Genomic DNA, 27,491 nt, shown 5'->3' on the forward strand with positions numbered 1-27,491 from the left:
ATCTGTGAGAATATCCAAGGGGCTTTTATATCATTCTAAATTAATAATAATCGCTTTGTTTAAAAAAATAACAATATTTTGGAGATGATAACGTAACATTAGCAAGAAAAAGGACATTCTTGAACATGGGGTGACACATTGTTACTCATTTGTAAATAAATATGTTATTCAGAATGATGAATTTCTGTTTTTAGAGGGAGAGAAACCAAAAACCTAGAGTCATCTCAGTTGAGGCCAGCACAGGTATTGAACCTGCATCTGTAGCAACACAGCTTGCACAGCTATGCAGTGTCTTAGACCATTGCGCCACTCAGGTGCTGTACAATGTGACTGGTCAGGAGTGGCCTACAGTACTACAGTAAGAGGAAAATAATCCTAACAAAATAAAATAAAAACCTTAGTGTAACAACAGTTTTAGTAAGTAATACTGAAGTCGTGCACAATTAACAGTTTCTATTTAGTTTTATGTCGCCCATTCATTGTCCGTCAGAGACACAGTAGGACCCAAAAGCATAATCAGTGCTCTAACTCCCCCTTGCACTGGTCTGGAGCAATGAAGTGGTGACACAGGGTACCGTACTAAACCACAAATTACCTCCAATACTGCAGCATAATTGCATAACTTTTAGTGGAGCAACCACTGTAGAGATTTTGAATATCAGATTCCAGCTCAGTTGAATGTCAAAAGAAAAACATCAAGGCCCTCATTTATTTATTTTTTTACCTTCATTTAACTAGGCAAGTCAGTTAAGAACGAATTGTTATTTACAATGACAACCTACCCTGGACGACACTGGGACAATTGTGTGCCGCCCTATGGGACTCACAATCACAGATGAGTGTGATACAGCCTGTGATTGAACCAGGGACAGCAAGGACTTGCACTAAGATGCAGTGCCTTAGACCACTGCGCCCTCGGGAGCCCACTAAGATAAAAAAGAAGATAAACTAAGATTAAAAAATAAAAAACGAGCCAACGTGGTAAAACAACCTGGACCCTTTTTTTCAATTTTCCCTAAATTGACATACCCAAATCTAACTTCCTGTAACTCATGCCCTGAAGCAAGGATATGCATATTCTTGTTATCATTTGAAAGGAAACTAGAGTTCGACCGATTAATCGGCATGGCCGATTATAATTAGGGCAGATTTCAAGTTTTCATAACAATCGGTAATCTGCATTTTTGTACGCCAAATACATTGCACTGCACGAGGAGACTGACCACCTGTTACGCGAGTGCAGCAAGGAGCCACGGTAAGTTGCTAGCTAGCATTAAACTTATCTTAGAAAAAACAATCAATCTTAACATAATCACTAGTTAACTACACATGGTTTGATGATATTACTATTTAACTAGCTTGTCCTGCGTAGTATATAATCAATGCAGTGCCTGTTAATTCATCATCGAATCACAGCTTACCCGCCAAACGGGTGATGATTTAACAAGCGCATTTGCGAAAAAAGCACTGTCGTTGCACCAACGTACTTAACCATAAACACCAATGCCTTTCTTAAAATCAATACACAAGTATATATTTTTAAACCTGCATATTTATTTAAAATAAATTCATGTTAGCAGGCAATATTAACTAGGGAAATTGTGTCACTTCTCTTGCGTTCAGTGCAAGCAGAGTCAGGGTATATGTAGCAGTTTGGGCCGCCTTGCTCGTTGTGAACTGTGTGAAGACCCTTTCTTCCTAACAAAGATGTAATTAATTTGCCAGAATATTACATAATTATGACATAACATTGAAGGTTGTGCAATGTAACAGCAATATTTAGACTTGTGGATGCCATCCATTCGAGAAAATACGGAACGGTACAGTATTTCACTAAAAGAATAAACGTTTTGTTTTCGAAATGACAGTTTCCCGATTTGACCATATTAATGACCAAAGGCTCATATTTCTGTGTGCTATATTATAATTAAGTCTATGATTTGATATTTGATAGAGCAGTCTGACTGAGTGGTAGGCGGCAGCAGGCTCGTAAGCATTAATTCAAACAGCACTTTCCTGCGTTTGCCAGGCAGTTCTTCGCAATGCTTGAAACACAGCGCTGTTTATGACTTCAAGCCTATCAACTCCCGAGATTAGGCTGGTAATACTATAGTGCCTATAAGAACATCCAATACTCAAATGTATATAAAATACAAATAGTATAGAGAGAAATAGTCCTATAATTCCTATAATAACTTCAACCTAAAACTTCTTAACTGGGAATATTGAAGACTCATGTTAAAAGGAACAACCAGCTTTCATATGTTCTCATGTTCTGAGCACGGAACTTAAACGTTAGCTTTTTTACATGGCACCTATTGCATTTTTACTTTATTCTCCAACACAATACTAAAGTGCCTATAAGAACATCCAATAGTCAAAGGTATATGAAATACAAATGGTATAGAGAGAAATAGTCGACACGTCCTAATTCCTATAATAACTACCACCTAAAACTTCTTAACTGGGAATATTGAACCACCAGCTTTCATGTGTTCTTTGTTCTGAGCAAAGAACTTAAACGTTAGCTTTGATATATGACACATATTTCACATTTACTTTCTTCTCCAACACTGTGTTTTTGCATTACTTAAACCAAATTGAACATGTTTCATTATTTATTTGAGACTAAATATATTTTATTCATGAATTATATTAAGTTAAAATAAAAGTGTTCATTGTTCATTCAGTATTGTTGTAAGTGTCATTATATATATAAAAATCATCCGATTAACCGGTATCAGCTATTTTTGGTCTCCAATAGTCGGTATCAGCGTTGAAAAATCATAATTGGTCGACCTCTAAAGGAAACACTTTGAAGTTTGTGGAAATGTGAAAAGAATGTAGGAGAATATAACACAATAGATCTGGTAAAAGATAATAAAAAGGAGAAGAAAAAATAATAATAATTGTACCGTCATCTTTGAAATGCAAGAGAAAGGCCAACATGTATTATTCCATCCAAACTGCAATTTAGGTTTTGGCCACTAGATGGCAGCAGTGGACGTGCAACGTTTTAGACTGATCCAATGAACCATTGTATTTCTGTTCAAAATGCTGTGCACTCTCCTCAAACAATAGCATGGTATTCTTTCACTGTAATAGCTACTGTAAATTGGACAGTGCAGTTAGATTAACAAGAATTTAAGCTTTCTGCCCATATCAGATATGTCTATGTTCTGGGAACCTCGTGCCAATCGCATTAGCCTACATTAGTACAACGTCCCGCTGGGGACCCACCGACCCTGAAGAAGCTTTTAAGGTCATTCCACCTCAGAAAGCTGAAGAGGATTTCGACACCCATTTCAGATTGTTCTGAAAACGTTCTCTAGTTGGAAATATATAAGATTAGCATTCCTGAAACATTATTTTGTTGAAATACTGGACTATTCAAGGAAAATTGGTTTGAAGAATTAGGTTGCTAAGAGAAGAACAAACTGAATTGCTTTCATGGAGGACTGGCTTGACCACACTATTTATTTTCATCATGAGAAAAAGCTATCGGTTTCTACCAAAGGTTGCAAAAAAACGTCGAGTCCTATTTATTAAAAACAAGATACCAGCAAAATTGATCAAATGATGTGGTGGCAGTAGCAGGAACAGTGGCATCTAGTGGGCAGAACTTGGTACTTTCAAAGTCATTTATGGTACAGAATGTAAGCGACTTCAATGGCTAATTTCTTTGAACAGGGGAAGAAAACCATCACCAGATTACAGGGAATACATTACAAAGGTTGAAGAAGCAATACACCAAGCAGCAGCTCCATACTACTTATCAGACAGAGAGCTGATACTTTATACATTAGGTACTATATTTATTGAAGATGATAAGAATCCTATGAATTAAAATGGCCAATTTGGGTGAAATCAATTTGCTTAATTTCTCATAGAGCAAATGATATTTCAACAAAATAATATTTCAGGAATGCTAATCTTATGGGTTTCTAACTACAGAAACCATTTCAGAATAATTTGAGATGGTGGGTGACATGGCTTGCTGAATTGACACAGAATGACCCTGAAACTTTCACAAAAACATCTTTAATGAGTTAGCCCCAGTAGCATACCAGTTGTACTCTTCCATAGGCCTACATGTTTTAGAATGTCCTTTTGTAAGTAGCCTACTGTGGCTGACAAATGTGACAGAGTGAGTAACTTAATGGTGCAAGCTGAAGCAATTTATGATATTTAACTAAATATGTATGCAGATAAGTGATCATTTTGATCTAATAATAATAATAATCTATTAGTGTGAGTGACTTACCTTGTGTAGTCTCCTTTGGCCTCCTGGGAAACAAAATAGTACCGTTACATGTTAGAATAATTAATATGCATCAAGTACTAGCCTGGAGGACTTATTAAAACATTATCAATACGTCATCAAATCAAATTGTATTGGTGACATACGCATGGTTAGCAGATGTTAATGCGAGTGTAGCGAAATGCTTGTTAATAAATCATTAATAAGTCTTCAACGATATTTAGGACCACGGTAACACTTTTCAAGCTTACTCAGCTTTGAATAGTATTGACAACAAAACATCTTATTGCACACTATAAGAAGTACAATGATTTCAATATTGAAGTAAAAACGTAGCTGCACATCACTCACAAGACGATTCCTGAAATTAACTTATTTTAACAGCGTGCATGACAGTGTTGATTCAGTTTATATTCAAATCGCTGATGAATTACCAGTCACACAAGCTACAAAAATGCACTTACCTGCAAAGCATATGCAGCTAATTTGAAAACATTTTCACTCTCAACTTCGATGATCCCCTGTCGTTAAAAAATGAGAAAATGTGTTATAGTGTAAAAAAAAAACAAAGGTACCACGTTCGAACAGTAGCACTTGACTTAACATAAATATCATTCCCACCAGTACGTACCTCAACGCCACAGTTACCGTCTGAACCAATGTCAATGAAAAACGGTTGTACGTATTTAAGGTTGATTCGGAATCTTAAAAGTTATTCATATTCTTCATCGACGTTCGGAACTAAATATTGTTGCGTAGACTACATAATAAAGTACATACAATAGCTACACAAAGCCTCTATAACCACAGTTATTTATACATTTAACCACCTAATCATCAAAATGGTACATTCTACGAGCAAGTTCACGCTCCTCCAGTGTTGAAAAAAAATCGTCCTGGGCACTGATCTGTATGGTCCTGGAGCGTATTCATTACGCCAAATCTGTCTCAAACCATTTCCTAAACGGAAGCAAACGGGACGAAACGAGGAGATACCTACCTGAATTTGTCCAACAGAATCTCTCGTTTTGCTCTGTTTGCTTCCGTTTAACATCCCTGGGGGTCCAAAACGGAAACAAACAGAGCAAAACAAGAGTATATATTGGATACATTCAGGTAGGTACATCCCCGTTTTTCAACAGAATTAGCACAATGAATGCACCCCTGGCAAGTTGTCAGCATTATATCTAAGATGGTGGATAAATGAAGATAATTCACTCAAGTCATTTACAATTTAAAAAAATAGTTAGTTCCTGTCTACCTAACGGTGTGTGTCTCCCATAGACAACAACGCAATAGTAGCTGGGTGTGGTCTTCTTGGTTCTTACGCTGCGTTCAAAACAACTGGGAACATGGAAAAATAAGAGGTCAAATCATAACGTCATAACAAAGTAACTTTGTGTTGTTGTTTTTGTCGAACTGCTTTGCTTTATCTTGGCCAGGTCGCAGTTGTAAGTGAGAACTTGATCTCAACTGGCCTACCTGGCTAAATAAAGGTGAATAAATTACATTTTTTTAAATCAGGTCAGAGAGTTGGAAATATAGAAAGAAGCCTGAGTTCCTGAGTTGTAATGACCGTTCAAATAGATTTTTCCCAGTCAGAGCTTATTTTTCTTCAGAGTTCCCAGTTGTTTTGAATGCACTGAAGTTGGAAGTCTGAGATTGACTAGTTCTCAGTTGTTTTGAAAGTGGCGATTGAGCCCCATAGTGGAGGTGTCATTGTAAAAGAAAGTATGTCCTGCTTCTCTCCTCTCTCCTCTCTACCTAACTTGCCCTCGCAATCCCTTCAGTTTCCCATTCGTTTGGCTGCTCAGCCTACCTTAGTTATACCTCACCCATCATAGCCCTGCTATTCCTAAACAATCAGAGAGCTTGGAAATGCACATCTGGACACTGCATCCGCCCACTCAGTTCAGAGTGTTATCATCAATCGAAGAGAGAAGATGCACATCTGAGGACTTTTTATTATCGACAGTAACATGAATGTCATAGTGGTGTGCATGCATCGAAATAAACACAACAATAAGACTTCAAGTCATTCAGATTACCCCAATCATATAAACATCTTCAAATGGAAACAGCTGTGTGTGTGTGTGTGTGTGTGTGTGTGTGTGTGTGTGTGTGTGTGTGTGTGTGTGTGTGTGTGTGTGTGTGTGTGTGTGTGTGTGTGTGTGTGTGTGTGTGTGTGTGTGTGTGTGTGTGTGCGGTGGTGACTATCAAATCAAGGGTACAGTGATGGGCCTCAACATCATGTTCTAACCGGACTGCACTCTAGTTGGCAGAACCAAACCAAACAACATTAAGTACAGTTGAAGTAGCCAAATATATTTAAACTCAGTTTTTCACAATTCCTGACATTTAATCAGAGTAAAAAAAATCTCTGTCTTAGGTCAGTTAGGATCACCACTTTATTTAGGAATGTGAAATGTCAGAATAATAGTAATAATAATTTATTTCTTTCATCACACTCCCAGTGGGTCAGAAGTTTACATACACTCAATTAGTATTTGGTAGCATTGCCTTTAAATTATTTAACTTGAGTCAAACGTTTCGGGTAGCCTTCCACAAGCTTCCCATTCTTCCCGACAGAGCTGGTGTATCTGAGTCAGGATTGTAGGCCTCCTTACTCGCACACGCTTTTTCAGTTCTGCCCACACATTTTCATTTTCTATAGGATTGAGGTCACTCCAATACCATGACTTTGTTGTCCTTAAAAGCCATTTTGCCACAAATTTGGAAGTATTCTTGGGGTCATTGTACATTTGGAAGACCCATTTGCGACCAAGCTTTAACTTCCTGACTGATGTCTTGAGATGTTGCTTCCTCCCTCATGAAGCCATCTATTCTTTGAAGTGCACCAGTCCCTCCTGCAGGAAAGCACCCCCACAACATGATGCTGCTTCATGGTTGGGTGGTGTTTTCGGCTTGCAATCCTCCCCCTTTTTCCTCCAAACATTATGGCCAAACAGTTCAATTTTTGTTTCATCAGGCCAGAGGACATTTCTCCAAAAAGTATGATATTTGACCACATGTGCAGTTGTAAACCGTAGTCTGGCTTTTTTATGGTGGTTTTGGAGCAGTGGCTTCTTCCTTGCTGAGCGGCCTTTCATGTTATGTCGATATGTTGATATAGGACTCGTTTTACTGTGGATGTAGATACTTTTGTGCCTGTTTCCTCCAGCATCTTCACAAGGTCCTTTCCTGTTGTTCTGGGATTGATTTGCACTTTTCACACCAAAGTACACTCATCTCTAGGAGACGGAACGTGTCTCGTTCCTGAGCGGTATGACGGCTGCGTGGTCCCATGGTGTTTATACTTGCATACTATTGTTTGTACAGATAAACGTGGTACCTTAAGGCGTTTGGAAATTGCTCCCAAGGATGAACCAGACTTGCTGGTGAAGTGTGCCTTAAATTCTAAATAAATCACTGACAGTGTCACCAGCAAAGCACTCCCACACCATCATACATCCTCCTCCACACACATTGGGAATCACACACGTAGAGATAATCCGTTCACCTTACTCTGTGTCTCACAAAGACATGGCGGTTGGAACCAAAAATCTCACATTTGGACTCATCAGACCGAAGGACAGGTTTCCACCAGTTTAATGTCCATTGCTCGTGTTCCTTGGCCAAAGCAAGTCTCTTCTTCTTATTGGTGTCCTTTAGTAGTGGTTTCTTTGTAGCAATTCAATGAAGGCCTGATTCAAGCAGTTTCCTCTGAACAGTTGATGTTGAGATATGTTGAGATATGAACTCTGTGAAGCATTCATTTGGGCTGCAATTTCCGAGGCTGGTAACTCTAATGAACTTATCCTCTGCAGCAGAGGTAACTCTGGGTCCTCCTTTCCTGTGGCTGTCCTCATGAGAACCAGTTTCAAATCAAATCAAGGTCCTGGACGGCAGGAGTGATAAACTGGGCTGTACGCACTATCTTCTTTCGTGCCTTGCAGTCGGAAGCCGAGCAGTTGCCATACCAGGGGGTGATGCAGTCAGGATGCTCTCAATGGTGCAGCTGTAGATATTTCTGAGGACCTGAGGACCCATGCCAAATATTTTCAGTTTCCTGAGCGGGAATAGGTGTTGTTGTGCCCTCTTCACGACTGTCTTGGTGTGTTTGGACAACAATAGTTTGTTGGTGATGTGGAAACCAAGGAACTTGAAGCTCTCATCCTGCTCTACTACAGCCCCGTTGATGAGAATGGGGGCGTGTTCGGTCCTCCTTTTACTGTAGTCCACAATCATCTCCTTTGTCTTGAGGGTGAGGTTGTTATCCTGGAACCACATTGCCAGGTCTCTGACCTCCTCCCTATAGGCTGTCTCATCGTTGTCGGTGATGAGGCCTACCACTGTTGTGTCGTCGGCAAACTTAATGATGGCGTTGGAGTTGTGCTTGGCCAGTCATGGGTGAAAGGGAGTACAGGAAGGGACTGAACATGCACCCCAGTTTTGAGAATCAGCGTGGCAGATATGTTGTTACCTACCCTTACCACCTAGAGGCGGCCCATCAGAAAGTCCGTGATCCAATTGCAGAGGGAGGTGTTTAGTCTGGTCCTTAGCTTGGTGATGAGCTTTGAGGGCACTATGGTGTTGAACGCTGAGCTGTGGTCAGTTAACAGCATTCACATAGGTGTTCCTTTTATCCAAGTGGGAAAGGGCAGTGTTGAGTGCAATAGAAATTGCATCATCTGTGGATCTGTTGGGGCGGTATGCAAATTGGAGTGGGTCTACAGTTTCTGGGATAATGGTGTTGATGTGAGCCATGACCAGACTTTCAAAGCACTTCATGGCTACAGACGTAAGTGCTACGGGTCGATAGTAATTTAGGCAGGTTACCTTGGTGTTCTTAGGCACAGGAACAATGGTGGTCTGCTTGAAACATGTTGGTATTACAGACTCGGTCAGGGACAGGTTGAAAATGTCAGTGAACACGCTTGCCAGTTGGTCAGTGCATGCTCAGTGTACATGTCCTGGTAATCCGCCCTGCGGTCTTGTGAATGTTGACCTGTTTAAAAGTCTTACTCACATCGGCTACGGAGAGCGTGATCACACAGTCATCCGGAACAGCTTAGCGCTTGATGGTTTTTGCAACTGCACTTTAAGAAACTTCCTAAATTCTGAACATTTTCCAGATTGACTGACCTTCATGTCTTAAAGTAATGATGGGCTTTCGTTTCTCTTTGCTTATTTGAGGTGTTCTTGCCATAATATGGACTTGGTCTTTTACCAAATAGGGCTATTTTTTGTATACCAACTCTACCTTGGCTCAAACGCATTAAGAAGGAAAGAAATTCCACAAATTAACTTTCAACAAGGCACACCTGTTATTGAAATGTATTCCAGTTGACTACCTCATGAAGCTGGTTGAGAGAATGTCAAGAGTGTGCAAAGTAATCCTCAATGCAAAGGGTGGCTACTTTGAAGAATCTATAATATATTTAACAACTTTTTGGTTACTACATTATTCCATATGTGTTATTTAATATGTTTGATGTCTTATTATACAATGTAGAAAATATTACAAATAAAGAAAAACCTTGGAATGAGTAGGTGTCCAAACTTTTGACTGGTACTGTAGATGGGAGGCATTGAGGGGAGCTAACAGCTGGGACTAAAAACAAATAAAAAAAGATACTAATGTAAAATATAATGTGTCAGTAAAATGTATATAGTAAGCTGTAAGTAGAAGCCTAAGTATTGTTGTCCATTAATTTTACTCCAATTAGGGGAGGGGAGGTAGGGTTAGGGGAAAAAAATTAAGAAGGAAAATATATGTGTTTTAAATACAGTATATATAAAAAATATTCTTAATTAATATTCTTATTTATATTAAAATGGATCTACCCCCTAAATAGCAGCAGCGAGTCAAATAAGTTAGTGCAAAAAGGGTCAATGCAGATAGCCCGGGTAGCTAGTTTAACTATTTAACAAGCTATATAGCAGTATTTTGGCTTGTGGGTAGAAGCTATTCAGGCTCCTGTTGGTTCCAGACTTGGTGCATCGTTACCACTTGACGTGGGGTAGCAGAGAGAACAGTCTATGACTTGGGTAGCTTGAGTCTTTGACAATTTTAAGGGCCTTCCTCTGACAATGCCAGGTATAGAGGTCCTGGATGGCAGGGAGCTTGGCCCCCATGATGTACTGGGCCATACACACTGCCCTCTGTAGCGCCTTGCAGTCGAATGCCAAGCAGTTGCCATATCAAACGATGATGCAGCCCTTCAAGATGCTCGCAATGGTACAGCTGTAGAGGGCCCCTGCCAAGTATTTTCAGCCTCCTGAGGGGGTAGAGGCGCTGTCGTGCCCTCTTCACAACTGTGTTGGTGTGTGTGGACCATGATAGATCCTTAGTGATGTGGACACAGAGGAACTTGAAGGTCTCGACTCGCTCAACTACATTGGCCGTGCTCGGTTCTCTGATTCCTGTAGTCCACAATCAGCTCCTTTGTCTTGCTGACGTTGAGGGAGAGATTGTTGTCCTGGCACCACACTGCCAGGTCTCTGACCTCCTCCCTTTAGGCTGTCTCATTGTCGTCGGGGATCAGCCTACCACATAGTATCGTCAGCAAACTCAATGATGGTGTTCGAGTCGTTCGTGGCCATGCAGTTGTGGGTGAACAGGGAGTACAGGAGGGGACTAAGCACACACCCCTGAGGGGCCCCCGTGTTGAGGGTCAGCGTGGAGGATGTGTTGTTGCCTACCCTCACCACCTGGGGTATAATTGTGTAATTACACAAATATAAATGTATGTTCATGTAATGACAAACAGTATGAGTGCTATTGATCATTAATCAATCAGTCTGCCAAAATCAAATTGCAATAAAACATTGTAGATGGTCAAAAGTCAGCTTTCAAAAGTCAGACTAATAAGGAAAGTGAAGGGTGGGTGCACCACTCAACCCATTACAATCACTGCTGTGTGTGTGTGTTTGTGTGTGTGTGTGTGTGTGTGTGTGCACGCATATGTGTAAGTATAGGCTAATATGTGATGTATGTGTAACGGCTGTCGTGGGTTGAAGGTGAGGACCAAGGTGCAGTGTGGTACGTGTTCATCTTTTTATTTTGAACTGAACACTGAATAATAAAACAACAAAGCGCATGAACGAAACAGTTCTGTCTGGTGCAGACACAAAAACAGAAAACAACTACCCACAAACACAGGTGGGAACAGGCGACCTAAGTAAGGTTCTCAATCAGAGATAACGACAGCTGCCTCTGATTGGGAACCATACCAGGCCAAACACATAGAAATACAACACACAGAACAAACATAGAAATGAAAAACATAGTGAATGCCCACCCCAACTCACGCCCTGACCAAACCAAAATAGAGACATAAAAAAGGAACTAAGGTCAGGATGTGACAGTATGTGTGTCTGTATGTGTTTGATATGTAAGACCTGTTTCTCCAGCTCCATCATCCAACATGTATGGTAGATGATTTCCTCCTGTTAATTATCACAAATAGTATCTAATATTTTACAACAATACAGTTCATTTCTGCTACTCTGGCTGTGTGTGGCATGCGAAATATACACAGGTTTCTGAGGGGAGGCAGTGAATCAAGATATTGTTCTTGTTCATGTTGTTAAAGTGAAGCGTTTCCAAAATAAAGCCCTGACTCAAATTATATTTTGGAGGATTAGGGAACTATTTGATGCTCATTGTGTTGAAGAATGTAGAATTAGAGTACATAAAACAAAAGTGGGAAGTTTCTGTGAAGTCAGCAAGTGAAGTGAGTTTAGCCCCATGAGTAATGAACTATGTACAGAACAATTACTCTTAAGACTGTTTTTGAAAGAGCTTGAAATAATGAATTGTAATGGCCTTCAATTTAATAGTGTCCAGTCAAACAGGCACTCCTTACAAAACAACTGTCTTCTGTAAATGATGTGTAGACAAAATAACTCTGGCCACCAACTGTGTTTTGGGCCCACCTTGCTTGTTTTAAGATGTTGACATCTGGAGCCAACTTTCAGTTCCAGCAGCAACTCATCCTACCAACTAGAATGCCCCACAATGATTCCACAGCAGGAACTGTTGTCTTGTAATTCCATTTATGGGATTATATTTTCACCCAAATGATCACAGGTCACATAATTGGTTTATGTCTGTGCATGCAGTGGATGAGCCCAAACAGAGTAAGCACATTATTTGTGCAATGGCATGGAAATTGAAGGACAGGCTATGGAGGGCTGATTCGTGGCATGCTCAATACAATCATATTGAATAACAAATGTAAGAAAAATGAGTTACATCCACTTACATTGAAGACTGACGATTTGGCATTTAGGAAAAACAGCTCCACTGTTGTATTCTCTTTCAAAAATGTTATCTTCTCAATATAAAACCTGTAAAACACATAATGTAAATCATATGGAGTACTTGAATAAGGGTATATAGTGCCCCCCTTCCAATTTCAGAACATCTTCTTATTGCAGATTGTCACATTAGTGCCATCTACTGGACATGAGTCTCTACATATGATCCAGGTTACAAGTTTCATTTAATTTAACTAGGCAAGTCAGTTAAGAACAAATTCTTATTTTCAATAAGAGCCTAGGAACAGTGGATTAACTGCCTTGTTCAGGGGAAGAATGACATATTTTTATTATGTTTTATTATTTTTTATAACCTTGTTAGCTTGGGGGACCTGATCTTGCAACCATTTCAGTTACCAGTCCAACGCTCTAACCACTAGGCTATCTGCCACCCCTACAATAACTGTACCTCCGATTAACGCTGATTAACACTGGGGGTAGTCACTTTAGTAGCTCTTTGAGCCTTCTCTTGGGCAACATTGATAGATACCTCACATTTTCAGATGGATTTTCAAATAAACTATATGTAGTCTAGCTCTCAAAGAGGAAGGGTTGTCTATGGATTAAAGTGTGTAAGATACACTGTAAGATACACAAGATACACTGTCAACGTCTAAGACGGATGCTATGTTTTTGATAGAGTACACTTTGGGTAGCCGGCTACTACAGTATGGTGGTTCATAATGTAGGCTACCAGCTGAGAGGCAGTGAGAGAGATCACTCACCTGACCAGGAACTTGAGCTCCAGTGGACCAGTCTTTTTCGTGAAGTCATGATCCAGGACCCTGCGATCCAGCTGGAGCCATTTACTCTGACCACTGGGGAAGAATACGAGCAGATGCTACACCGTTAACTATGATGTCAACTGCTAGACGGATACAGAGTTGTCTCACTTGTGTCATGGAGATGCATGCAATCAGCAGCAGGAAAAGGAGCTAAACCGGTTTGCACCCATTCACAGTATTTTGTACCTGACACCACAAGATTGAAAATACATCAATGAACTAGAATGTAGTTACAGATGTACTATCTTAATTTGATCTGTTTCTCACAGCAGGAAAATAATACTGCAGCAACAGGAATTGTGAATTATTATGTGTATTATAATGAATGGACATTTATGTAGGGGTTGATACATATTTTGTTAGAATGAATAAAGTCTGACATGTTAAAGTAGAAATTACAAACTTTAGAAACATTTTTTAAACTTTGAATACACTACAATTTGCATTTCCTTCGACAACAGAGTGATCAAATTAAGATAGAACATCTGTAGGACTTGTACGTACGTGTCATTAATGAAGGATATTCCAAAATACTCCTTCTCCTTCAGGTTAAAGTGTGAGGACACCAAGTCTAACAGATCCCGGGACAAGAGCTTCGGCTAGGAAAATGAAACCAGTATAAATGAACACAAATTTATGAAGTGTCCACACTAGAGTGTAACATCACAGTGAACAACATTAGAAGTACGGAGGTTGAGGATGTGTGAAGGGTGGGTACCTGGACCATTAGGTCCAGCTTCCTGTCGTCCAGGAGGTGCACCTGACACAGCCGGCCCTCTGTCATCTGTGGGAAGGGAACAGACATGATGAGATCCCCTGGAATAGAGATGGGCAACTTGCGGCATGCCCCCTGTTGAAGGCCCGCGCATCAATCCCCCCTACCAGGGAAAGACACTGCACAGGATTCATGTCAGTGTTGACTCTCAAGGCTGCTTGATTATGGCAAAGGGTTGTGTTGAGGGAAAAACATGTGGCTCCCAACTGGTTAGGCTGGCCTGGCCTCTGTGGTGGAAAGTGACCACAGGGTGGAAATAGAAGTTCTGGGCTGGTGTTAACTGCAGTCTACCAGGATATTATATAGACTACTTTTTTGCTTTGGTTTTGAACACATTAAATCTAATTGAAATTACTGACTTATGGGCATGTCTGGACAAAGTATTTTATTTACTGTCACTCACTTAAGCGGATGACATGGTTCTGGTAGGACTCTTTTTTAAAGATGCTACGTCAGATGGGGACAGCTATTTTAAACAGACCAACAACCTTAAAAAATGGTGCTGGTCAAGTGCCTGTGGTCGACCAAAGTAATTGGTAATCGACCAAAGGCACATTTGAGCAGTCTGTTCCACAACCAAAAAGAAGGCACTGGTGACCCCACCCACCCTCTACCACCTCAGTTCGAGAGGATTGCCTCTGGCCGGCACTTCAGAATGCCCTTGGCCAAGAAGAATGTGTTTATACATTAATTCGTTCCTTGTGCTGTTGGACTACTAAATGCCAAGTAAATTGTATCATTGCATTTGGGACAGGGGTCGGTTGTGAGTGAATGTATCAGTATCCTTCATGTTTTTAGTGTATACAACATAATGGTCTGACTGGTTTAAATGTGTATGATGTGAGAATGTTTGCATATGTGATCCTTTTAATGGAAGGTGATGCCAAAGAAAGTTTAATTATATTCTATTATGTAAACTCTATTTTTCTGAAGTCAAACTGTAGTTTCTAGGCATTTCAAAAGCAAGTTGAATCTCTAGAGATGATTCTCTTGAGAATTCAAGCCCTTTCGGAATGGTTCAATAGCCCACTTATATAGCAAAGACCAAGAATCTTAATCAGAAACACAAGCATTGATTACTAGATGACAAGTTTTTATAACACAGAGAAAAAAAACTATAAGACTTGTCTTCACAGAACAACATAGGATTGTGTGTCATCCGTATTAATAGAGAATTTTTATAGCTGTTCATTACACAATCTCCATTGTCTAAACAGGGATTAGTCACTATAGTGATTGTGGGGGTTGTCAAGTGCATGATCCACACTACGGTGCATTTATCAATGCTGCATTGTTACGGACAAATGACATCCAAGCATACAAAGAGGCCAGTAGATCCATGGTCTAAAATGTGTTAGTCTTCCAACATTGTTTCATGGGATGAAGTGAGACAATATTAGTACAAATTTTGAGTTAAAGTATTTTTAAAAATCAAGTATCTCCAACATGCTGCTTTCCTGAGGACGGCTCACCTCTCACAGTCCTGGGCGACTTTAACCTCCCCACGTCTACCTTTGACTCATTCCTCTCTGCCTCCTTCTTTCCACTCCTCTCCTCTTTTGACCTCACCCTCTCACCTTCCCCCCCTACTCACAAGGCAGGCAATACGCTCGACCTCATCTTTACTAGATGCTGTTCTTCCACTAACCTCATTGCAACTCCCCTCCAAGTCTCCGACCACTACCTTGTATCCTTTTCCCTCTCGCTCTCATCCAACACTTCCCACACTGCCCCTACTCGGATGGTATCGCGCCGTCCCAACCTTCGCTCTCTCTCCCCCGCTACTCTCTCCTCTTCCATCCTATAATCTCTTCCCTCTGCTCATACCTTCTCCAACCTTTCTCCTGAGTCTGCCTCCTCAACCCTCCTCTCTTCCCTTTCTGCATCCTTTGACTCTCTATGTCCCCTATCCTCCAGGCCGGCTCGGTCCTCCCCTCCCGCTCCGTGGCTCGATGACTCATTGCGAGCTCACAGAACAGAGCTCCGGGCAGCCGAGCGGAAATGGAGGAAAACTCGCCTCCCTGCGGACCTGGCATCCTTTCACTCCCTCCTCTCTACATTTTCCTCCTCTGTCTCTGCTGCTAAAGCCACTTTCTACCACTCTAAATTCCAAGCATCTGCCTCTAACCCTAGGAAGCTCTTTGCCACCTTCTCCTCCCTCCTGAATCCTCCTCCCCCTCCCCCCCCCTCCCCTCTCTGCAGATGACTTCGTCAACCATTTTGAAAAGAAGGTCGACGACATCCGATCCTCGTTTGCTAAGTCAAACGACACCGCTGGTTCTGCTCACACTGCCCTACCCTGTGCTCTGACCTCTTTCCCCTCTCTCTCCAGATGAAATCTCGCTTCTTGTGACGGCCGGCCGCCCAACAACCTGCCCGCTTGACCCTATCCCCTCCTCTCTTCTCCAGACCATTTCCGGGGACCTTCTCCCTTACCTCACCTCGCTCATCAACTCATCCCTGACCGCTGGCTACGTCCCTTCCGTCTTCAAGAGAGCGAGAGTTGCACCCCTTCTGAAAAAACCTACACTCGATCCCTCCGATGTCAACAACTACAGACCAGTATCCCTTCTTTCTTTTCTCTCCAAAACTCTTGAACGTGCCGTCCTTGGCCAGCTCTCCCACTATCTCTCTCAGAATGACCTTCTTGATCCAAATCAGTCAGGTTTCAAGACTAGTCATTCAACTGAGACTGCTCTTCTCTGTATCACGGAGGCGCTCCGCACTGCTAAAGCTAACTCTCTCTCCTCTGCTCTCATCCTTCTAGACCTATCGGCTGCCTTCGATACTGTGAACCATCAGATCCTCCTCTCCACCCTCTCCGAGTTGGGCATCTCCGGCGCGGCCCACGCTTGGATTGCGTCCTACCTGACAGGTCGCTCCTACCAGGTGGCGTGGCGAGAATCTGTCTCCTCGCCACGCGCTCTCACCACTGGTGTCCCCCAGGGCTCTGTTCTAGGCCCTCTCCTATTCTCGCTATACACCAAGTCACTTGGCTCTGTCATAACCTCACATGGTCTCTCCTATCATTGCTATGCAGACGACACACAATTAATCTTCTCCTTTCCCCCTTCTGATGACCAGGTGGCGAATCGCATCTCTGCATGTCTGGCAGACATATCAGTGTGGATGACGGATCACCACCTCAAGCTGAACCTCGGCAAGACGGAGCTGCTCTTCCTCCCGGGGAAGGACTGCCCGTTCCATGATCTCGCCATCACGGTTGACAACTCCATTGTGTCCTCCTCCCAGAGCGCTAAGAACCTTGGCGTGATCCTGGACAACACCCTGTCGTTCTCAACCAACATCATGGCGGTGGCCCGTTCCTGTAGGTTCATGCTCTACAACATCCGCAGAGTACGACCCTGCCTCACACAGGAAGCGGCGCAGGTCCTAATCCAGGCACTTGTCATCTCCCGTCTGGATTACTGCAACTCGCTGTTGGCTGGGCTCCCTGCCTGTGCCATTAAACCCCTACAACTCATCCAGAACGCCGCAGCCCGTCTGGTGTTCAACCTTCCCAAGTTCTCTCACGTCACCCCGCTCCTCCGCTCTCTCCACTGGCTTCCAGTTGAAGCTCGCATCCGCTACAAGACCATGGTGCTTGCCTACGGAGCTGTGAGGGGAATGGCACCGCAGTACCTCCAGGCTCTGATCAGGCCCTACACCCAAGCAAGGGCACTGCGTTCATCCACCTCTGGCCTGCTCGCCTCCCTACCATTGAGGAAGTACAGTTCCCGCTCAGCCCAGTCAAAACTGTTCGCTGCTCTGGCCCCCCAATGGTGGAACAAACTCCCTCACGACGCCAGGACAGCGGAGTCAATCACCACCTTCCGGAGACACCTGAAACCCCACCTCTTCAAGGAATACCTAGGATAAGATAAGTAATCCTTCTCACCACCCCCCTTAATGATTTAGATGCACTATTGTAAAGTGGCTGTTCCACTGGATGTCAGAAGGTGAATTAACCAATTTGTAAGTCGCTCTGGATAAGAGCGTCTGCTAAATGACTTAAATGTAAATGTAAATGTAATGCTCCCTGCTTTTCTGCTCCTTTTCTGTGCCTGTCTTTGTCTACCCCAAAAGCCCCCTTTACCTACAGTAACTCCATTTCAAATTCACCTTAGCAAGACATCTAATGAGCTACTGCTCAGTCTGAACCCTATCCCAAAATCATTACACCACAGTTCACTGCAAAACAATTCATGTTCCTTACTTTAGTAGCGTGGAAGTAAAAGAAGACCCACTGGGCACAGACATTGGTTCAATGTCATTTTCATTGTAAAGACTTGGAAACAATGTTAATTCAACCAGTCTGTGCCCAGTGGGAAGTTATGTTGGTGACTACCTATCCTAACTAGAGGTCGACCAATTAATCGGCATGGCCGATTAATTAGGGCCGATTTCAAGTTTTCATAACAATCGGTAATCGCCTTTTTGGACGCTGATTATGGCCAATTACATTGCAATCCACGAGGAAACTGCATGGCAGGCTGACCACCTGTTACGCGAGTGCAGCGTCAAAACAACCTTGTGGCTGCAAGGAGCCAAGGTAAGTTGCTAGCTAGCATTAAACTTATCTTATAAAAACAATCAATCTTCACATAATCACTAGTTAACTATACATGGTTGATGAAATTATTAGTTTAACTAGCTTGTCCTGCGTTGTATATAATCAATGCAGCACCTGTTAATTTATCATCAAATCACAACCTACTTCAACTTCGCCAAATGACTGATGATTTAAGCACATTCGCGAAAAATGTACCCAAACTATAAACATGCCTTTCTTAAATGCCTTTCTTAAAATCAATACACAGAAGTATATATTTTTAAACCTGCATATTTAGTTTTTTTTTAAATCATGTTAGCAGGCTATATTAACTAGGGAAATTGTGTCACTTCTCTTGAGTTCAGTGCAAGCAAAGTCAGGGTATATGCAACAGTTTGGGCCGCCTGGCTCCTTGCGAATTGTGAACTAATTTTCCAGAATTTTACATAATGACGACAATACATTGAAGGTTGTGCAATGTAACAGCAATATTTAGACTTATGGATGCCACCCGTTCGAGAAAATACGGAACGGTTCCGTATTTCACTGAAAGAATAAACGTTTTGTTTTCGAAATGATAGTTTCTAGATTTGACCATATAATGACCAAAGGCTCATATTTCTGTGTGTTATATTACAATAAAGTTTATGATATGATATTTGATAGAGCAGTCTGACTGAGTGGTGGTAGGCAGCAGCAGGCTCGTAAGTATTCATTCAAACAGCACTTTTCTGCATTTGCCAGCAGCTCTTAGCAATGCTTGACCCACAGCGCTGTTTATGACTTCAAGCCTATCAACTCCCGAGATTAGGCTGACAATACAAAAATGCCTATAAGAACATCCAATAGTCAAAGGTATATGAAATACAAATGGTATAGAGAGAAATAGTCAACGCATCATAATTCCTATAACATCTACCACCTAAAACTTCTTAACTGGGAATATTGAATAACTGGGAATATTGAACCACCAGCTTTCATATGTTCTTTGTTCTGAGCAAGGAACTTAAACGTTAGCTTTTATATATGACACATATTTCACTTTTACTTTCTTCTCCAACACTGTGTTTTTGCATTACTATTATGTTAATTTAAAATAAAATATTTCATTGTTCATTCAGTATTGTTATAATTGTCATTATTGCATATACATATATAAAAAAATTGGTCGATTAAATCGGTATAGGCTTTTTTTGGTCCTCCAATAATCGGTATCGGTATCGACGTAGAAAAATCATAATCGGTCGACCTCTAATCCTAACCATTTTTTTAACAAGTGTCAGGATGGACCGCTGAAGAAAGCAGTGTTTTGGAACATTTTCCAAATTTGACAGAAATATACATAGTTAGAACATGTCTCATTTGTTCATGAACAAGATCCAATAAATTACTGGACGCTTATATATAACGTGCAACTCTAAACATTTTGGGTGTGCACCAGCTCATGCTTTTCACTAGACTATGGGTGTGTTCATAAATTCCCTCTGCCAGAGAACGAATTCAGAGTGTAGTCAGATTGTCAGTTCGTTAATTCAGAGCGTTCTGACCTCACAACGGCAGTCAAGCACCCAATCTAACTGGCTAAAGTTAGCTAGCATGCTAGCTACTTCCAGACATAAATGAGAGAACACCTCACTCTGACAATTTTTCCTAACAATTTTTTAACAAGTGTCAAGATGGACCGCCCCTCACATAAGGCAGAAAGGCTAGAGGCCATGGCTTTAGAGAGAGGTTGACCCGCAGGTTTAAAGGAAGATAATGTGATGTGTAATAGCCATGCCAGAGAGGTCATCCCCCTAAAGGCCTGTCATTGGGGCGGGGCGTTCCAGCCGTGGCCTCTTCACACGACCTCCAGCCACTGACCTACATAGGCTTAGCTCCAACTCTGCAGCATTAGGCCATGCCTGTAATTGACTGCTTATCAGGCTTATTGACATATTCTCACTGATTACCATCTCCTAACACCAGCTATCTTCACTGACAATGTAATTTAGCTTTTAATGGTAGTTCATAAACAACCTTCCTAATTTGAATTCTTGACATTTTTTTTTACATTTGGAACGAAAATGTATATAGTCAGAGGATGTCTCATTTGTTCATGAACAAGATCCCATTCAGGTGCTCCAACAAAAGACAGCACTTCAAAGACAACCTTCAAAGATCAAAAGACTGGCCGTGCTGCTTCCTGATGACTTCCATATGTGCAATGAGACCCATGTTAAACCTGTCTCTGTGACTCATAAAGAAACACCCTGTCCTGAGTCCTCACAGGCACAAACAGTAAACTTTCACCCAACAGACAATCTATCAAATACAATATGCAATTCTAAAAGTCCAATTAAAAAGTGGTACCCTTTGGATATGCTTCATAGTTATAGCCACAATGTGATGGTTATTCTACAGACTCCAGACAACTCCTGACAGATATATACATATACAGAAAGCAAGGTGTAAAACAGTATCAACAAGACAGGTCAAATTAGAATATATATTAGTTCATGATCTTGCTCCAGCCACCAGTACATCCCAGTCAGCAGCTGGCACAGTAGCTGTCAACATAGTTGTCAATAAAAACCACATTGATTAGAGCTGCATGTACAGAACAACTTTTCCCCTGGAGTAAAGGGACTGATTGGTAACACAGTCCCAGCGTACCTGATAGAACTCCCCGAGCTGCCACCATGTCTGTAGGAAGCGGCGGGTTGGCATGATCCCCTGAGAGGACCACCTTCTGAGGTTCTGCTCTGCCAAGCTCCACACAACCTTGCAGGTTGATGCCAGCAACTCCTCCACTCCAGACATGAAGCCCAGAGCCATGGCTGTCACTTCACCGCTCACTCACTCACTCCCAGAGACCAGACTGAGATACCCTGTGCCCGGCACAGTCTCTCTCTACTGATGAAGTTGTAGAAAGTCTGTGATGCTTGAGAGATGCTTGAAAGGTAAGCACACTACTCTGTCTTCTTGGCCCAAGAGAATGTACGCTGCTGAGTAAAACACCAACTTCACTCTGCGTCTAGAGGATGTTGTGACTCAGAATGTCAATGCCCTGGAGGAACATCAGTAGTAGTCTACTACTACACACACGCTTTACTATGTCTCCCTGCTGATGTAATCTGTGAGAGTCACAGCTCTGGTCTAGAGAGACTGGAGTTGTAGAGCTGGAGTGGAGTGACACGCCATAGGGTGAGCTCCCAGCCTTCTGCCCTGGGCCCTGGTCCAAGACAGCCTGACTCTCACTGAACAGAGCCACAGAGAATCAGAAGCTTGGTCTGCAGTGCACACCACATAAACACACTTTACACATACATGCTGTACCTACACTCACAGGCAGACTGACAGACAGCTCAGTCACTCCATCCCCGCCTCATAAACACTCTATTTTCTTTCTGACTTACAGCTTAGTCTTTTTCTTGAGGTTTTCCACTCTGTTGGTAGCTTCATTTTAGACTCTAGTTGTTCCTTCATTAGGGAAATGGATCACCTGTAATGCTAGTGTTACACGCCATTTGGAAGGTTCAGAGAGTGGAACGTCAACCATATGACAGTTAAGACCAAATAGAGGCAGCATACAGGAGTTCCAGAAGCTGTGATTTTTTTTTTGCCAGGCAACCGCCATCTCAATGATCTTGCTTGACACACACCAATTTATAGGCACTCGCCAGACATTACAAATCAATCACTAACATCCAATTCCTATCCTTTATCTAATAATGGTATTAGATATATAATATCACATTAGATATAAGATATTGCTATATAATAGTGTGAAATAGCGTGTGTAGATTTGAGTGATTCAGGATGGTTTCTGAAGGTCATTCATTTTCTCTGTACAGTACTCTGGGTGCAATTTCCCGAGGACAGTAGCCGTCTACACCCATCATATTCCACACTACTCCACATATTCCACACTACTCCACATATTCCACACTACTAAAAATACTAAAACTAAAACAGTCATTTTTTGGAAATGGTTTAATGTTGGAACCTACATGTGACATCAGAATGTAACGGATATAGCTTAGGTGTCACGTCCTGACCTTAGTTCCTTTTTTATGTCTCTATTTTTGGTTTGGTCAGGGTTGGGGGTTGAGTTGGGGTGGGCATTCTATGTTTTTGTTCTATGTTTTGTATTTCTGTGTTTGGCCTGGTATGGTTCCCAATCAGATGCAGCTGTCTATCGTTGTCTCTGATTGAGAACCATACTTAGGTAGCCTGTTCCCACCTGTGTTTGTGGGTAGTTGTTTTCTGTTTTGTGTGTCTTCACCTTACAGAACTGTTTCATTTCGTTCACTCTCTCTCTTTGTTGTTTTTTGGTTATTGCAGTATTCAGTTTATTTATTAAAATTAACATGGACACTTACCACGCTGCGTTTGGTCTGATCCTTCCTATTCCTTATCCGAGGAGGACAACGATCGTTACAGAACTACCCACCAAAAAGGGACCAAGCAGTGTGGTAAGGATGAGCAGCGCGATCTGGAGAAATGGACGTGGGAGGAGATATTGGACGGCAAGGGACCCTGGGCACAGGCTGGGGAATATTGCCGCCCCAAAGAAGAACTGGAGGCAGCTAAAGCTGAGCAGCGGTGATATGAGGTAAGGCAGCGTAACAGGCACGAGAGACAGACCCAAAAAAATGTTTTGGGGGGTGGCACACGGGGAGATTGGCAGCGTCAGGCAATAGACATGAGCCAACTCCCCGTGCTTACCGGAAGAAGCGTAGTACTGGTCAGGCACCACGTTATGCAGTCAAGCGCACGGTGTCGCCAGTACGTGCTCATTGCCTGGAGCGCTATAGGCCAGCCCCCCGCAAGTGACATGCGAGAGTGGGCATCCAGCCAGGGCGTATTGTGCCGGCTCAGCGTGTTGGTCTAGGGTACGCCGTTTCGGCCCAGGGTATCCTGCACCGGCTCTGCGTGCTGTGTCTCCGGGGCGCTGTTAGGGTGCAGTGCGCCCTCTGCCTGCGCTCTGCCCGTACCAGGCGAATGTGGGCATTGAGCCTAAGGGAGAGGTGCGAGTGGTATGCACCAGATCTCCAGTGCTCCCCCACAGCCCGGTTCAACCTGTGCCTGCACTCTGGTGGGTCCGGGCTAAAGTGGTCATCCAGCCTGGAGGGGTGGTGCCAAGGCTGTGCACCAGGGCTCCAGTGCTCCCCCACAGCCCGGTCTATCCGGTGCCTCCTCCATGCACCAGGCCTCCTGTAGGTCTCCCCAGCCTGGTGGGTCCTGTGGCAGCTCCACGCACCAGGCTGTCTCTCCGTCTCCTCCCTCCAGGTTCTCTCTCCAGTCCGGAGCCGCCAGAGCCGCCCGTCAGTCCGGAGCCGCCCGTCAATCCGGAGCCGCCAGAGTCGCACTTCACCCCGGAGCCGCCAGAGTCGCCCTTCACTCCGGAGCTGCCAGAGTCCCCCTTCACTCCGGAGCTGCCAGAGTCGCCCTTCATTCCGGAGCTGTCAGAGTCGCCCTTCACTCCGGAGCTGCCAGAGTCGCCCTTCACTCCAGAGCTGCCAGAGTCGTCCTTCACTCTGGAGCTGCCAGAGTCGCATCCCCTCAGTCCAGAGGCGCCCCTAGTATGGAGGGTCTTCAGTCCGGGGCCCGCACCCGAGCCGCCGCCGTAAAGAAGGCCCACCCAGACCCTCCCCTTTAGAGTCAGGTTTTGCGGCCGGAGTCCACACCTTTGAGGGGGGTACTGTCACGCCCTGGCCATAGGGAGGCTTTTATTCTCTATTTTGGTTAGGCCAGGGTGTGACTCGGGTGGGCATTCTATGTTCCTTTTTCTATGTTTTTTTGGATTTCTTTGTTGTTTGGCCGGGTATGGTTCCCAATCAGAGGCAGCTGTCTATCGCTGTCTCTGATTGAGAACCATACTTAGGTAGCCTGTTCCCAACTGTGTTTGTGGGTAGTTGTTTCCTGTTTTGTGTTTTGTCACCTGATAGGACTGTTTCGTTTTTTCGTTGTTTCACCTTTGTTATTTTGTGTTCAGATTAATACCATGCTGCATTTTGTTACGATCCTTCATGTTCCTCATCAGACGAGGACGAGAATCGTTACATTAGGAAAAGTGGGGAAAGATTTCCATAGTGTAGTTACTTTTGATATCAAACATTGAAATTTGAAATACCTTGGGAAAAAACATACTCATATTCTTTAATTTATTTTGAATATTTTTACATTCCTTTTAGCAAAGAAGGATGTGCATATTTCCCCAAAGAGCCATACACCATTCTGACAGAAACTGAAGAAAACAAGTGAAAAGAGATAAAATGTGTGGACCTATACGTTTTTAGTTGAGTCAAACTAGCGGTGTCTCATCTGGCAACAATAGCTTGCTGTTTGTTTGTGCGTTCTGAGTCTCATAAAACCTTAACACGTTTGCAGTGAGCACGTACAGAACATGTCGCAAAGCCCTCTGAACAACATCCGAGGGATTATCTGAATTAAACAAAGCTGAATCATGGAATACTCGTAACAAATAAAGCATTTAAATAACAAATAGTTAAAGAGCAGGCATCTATTAACTCATCTATGGAAAATGTATCTCGTATCATCTATTCCCACTGCCAATTGTCCTGACTGGAATGACATGCATGATTGTTGAATCTTTTGGACTTCATGTGTACAGTCTGATAATTTATGGTAGTTTCCTAGCGCAGTAAAGACAAACACTTATTGAACTAAACAATCACCCAGGGTAAAATCCAACTGCCATTTTTGCAATAACATATCTATTGCAGATGAGACACAAAGTATGGCACTGCGGTCTAGCTTTAACATATACAGTAGCTGCATTATGACAAGACCTTCAGAAGGAATTCAATGATTCTATTTCGAGGTGACAACCATAAATTATTTTGTATTTAAGATTTCAAATAGTTTAATCAAAAAGTTGTTTGATAAAAACATCTAATGACAAAACCTAGGTATTGATGATTGAATGTGTGTATTAGGGGATGACTGGATTTGGATAGATCCATTTCAGGTTCTGACCTTCCTACCTGTCCTGACCCTGTACCTGCCTAACATCCTGTACCTGCCTGACTCTGATTTGGATTACGACGCTTTGCCTGCCCCTGTAATAAACTCTAAGACTTGTACTATCTGCCTCCTGTGTCTGCATCTCGGTCTTAGCCTGAGCCATGATAGATATAATTCACTAGAGGCCCACATTGAAGCTATACAAGAGTGCAGTGGGGGAGGGGGGTGTATTCAATTAATCATGTTGCTTATGACACACACACAGAGTGGTAACAACTATGAAGACCACAGCTGTGGTGGACACAATACCATCGTTATCACCAATATGCTGTATGTCACCATATTTAGCAACAAAAAACAAAGAGTACAGAGTTTTTGCCTGTGTCCACTAGACAAAGTAAGCACTTACAACATAAAACCAGTGCAGAAGCTATAGATGGCATCCTTAACTGTCAATAGAGTGGAGGGTTCCTGTGATATTACATGAAAGTGTGATATCACATTCCCTCTGGCCATGTCTCCTGTCCCATTCTATCCAGAGACTTGGACCAGGCAGTAGCCAGATGATTCCCTCCACAGGGAGAGGAGTAAAGGTCTGTTTGCTTGTATAACACACACGGACATGCAGGGGCTGTCTTCCATAGAGAGACAAAGGAACAGCCAAAACACACACATGTGCACACAGCAACCCGAGAACACAGAAACGCACACATACACACACCCACTCACCCACACACCGCCCGCGGGTGCCTGCTATTCACAACTGATATCCATGTGTGATGTGTTTCATTGGGCGGTGGTGGGGTAGAGGTAGGGGTGAGACCAAAACAAGAAACCGTTTGTGAATTTGCAGACAGAGGTGATCCCAGGGGAATGAGAACCGTCGAACACTCTCACCTCTCATAGGGAGAACCACTCTTTATCTATTCCTAAAATCATCTGTCTGCAAGAATCCATGTCTCAAGAGGATATTCTATTCAGCTCTGTAAATGGATGCCCCAGGCCAGTTTGACATTTCCCCTCACACTAGTCTTGCTTGGCCGATCTTACAGTGCAGTGCAGGGGAATGAGACTACCCTCACACAAAATCCAAACCGTCAGTTAATCTGGGCCTTTTGAAGAATGGCGGTGATACAATGCAGAGGTGTGTAGGATATTTTCTGCCACAGATCTGTGAAACCTTAAATATTTCCTTATATTCCCTGATGAGAAAGAAAGAATAGATCTATCCTCTCCTCTCACTCCTCTGGTTGTTGATACATTGTGAGGGGACACAGGTGCTCCAGCTGTCTCTCTCACTCTGATTCACCCATCTGTTTCCATAATGAGAGACCCGCTAGAGAGGCTGGTAACACTGACTGCAACTCTGCTCTCAGCTGTAAACAGCATGACCTCACACTCTGGCCCACTCTCCTCTCTGAGGTCACTCTCGTAAACACTTCACTGACAAGCCCCCTCCAAGTCATCTGCTCCACAGAGGAATCCATTTATTTGAATGATGATTATTGTTGTCATGACTTCAAGAGTGTGCTTTACCATCAATTGCATTTTTTTTCTCCTAATGAGTAGAATACAATCAATTGCGGAGAATGAAGTCACTGCTGACTTGTAATTCATACTGCAGTTGCCAGACAACACCAGTAGGCAGAGTAACATCACACTACTAGACCAGACTCCACTACTGAATATCTATAAGGCAGTGGTCAGTCTACAACTTTCGTCCTTTTGTTTTAGCCCACTGAATCAGGTGTGTTAGTCCTGAGCTGGAACAAACCCCTGCACATCCTGTCGTTCTTTAAAACAGGTGTTTGAGTTCCCTGA

At 42.8% G+C, this 27,491-nt stretch overlaps 1 protein-coding gene across 3 annotated transcripts in view; it reads right to left on the minus strand.

Moving 5' to 3' along the window:
* Positions 1-27,491, minus strand: part of LOC135540221 (FERM domain-containing protein 4B-like) — an 88,051-nt gene that overhangs the window by 32,782 nt on the left and 27,778 nt on the right. Inside the window, exons 1-7 of one of the 3 annotated variants that reach the window (XM_064966709.1) lie at positions 21,354-21,762; positions 14,090-14,155; positions 13,876-13,970; positions 13,312-13,404; positions 12,532-12,616; positions 4,726-4,782; positions 4,265-4,287 (exon numbers count right to left, since the gene is read on the minus strand). In XM_064966709.1, the coding sequence (XP_064822781.1) occupies positions 4,265-4,287; positions 4,726-4,782; positions 12,532-12,616; positions 13,312-13,404; positions 13,876-13,970; positions 14,090-14,155; positions 21,354-21,515 (581 nt within the window). In that variant the 5' untranslated portion in view covers positions 21,516-21,762. Of the gene's footprint in view, positions 1-4,264; positions 4,288-4,725; positions 4,783-12,531; positions 12,617-13,311; positions 13,405-13,875; positions 13,971-14,089; positions 14,156-21,353; positions 21,763-27,491 lie in introns of those variants that run through there. The other 2 variants (XM_064966708.1, XM_064966710.1) reach the window with 2 other exon arrangements.

Source organism: Oncorhynchus masou, chromosome 5, assembly GCF_036934945.1.
Source record: "Oncorhynchus masou masou isolate Uvic2021 chromosome 5, UVic_Omas_1.1, whole genome shotgun sequence".
NCBI classification, from domain to species: Eukaryota; Metazoa; Chordata; class Actinopteri; order Salmoniformes; family Salmonidae; genus Oncorhynchus; species Oncorhynchus masou.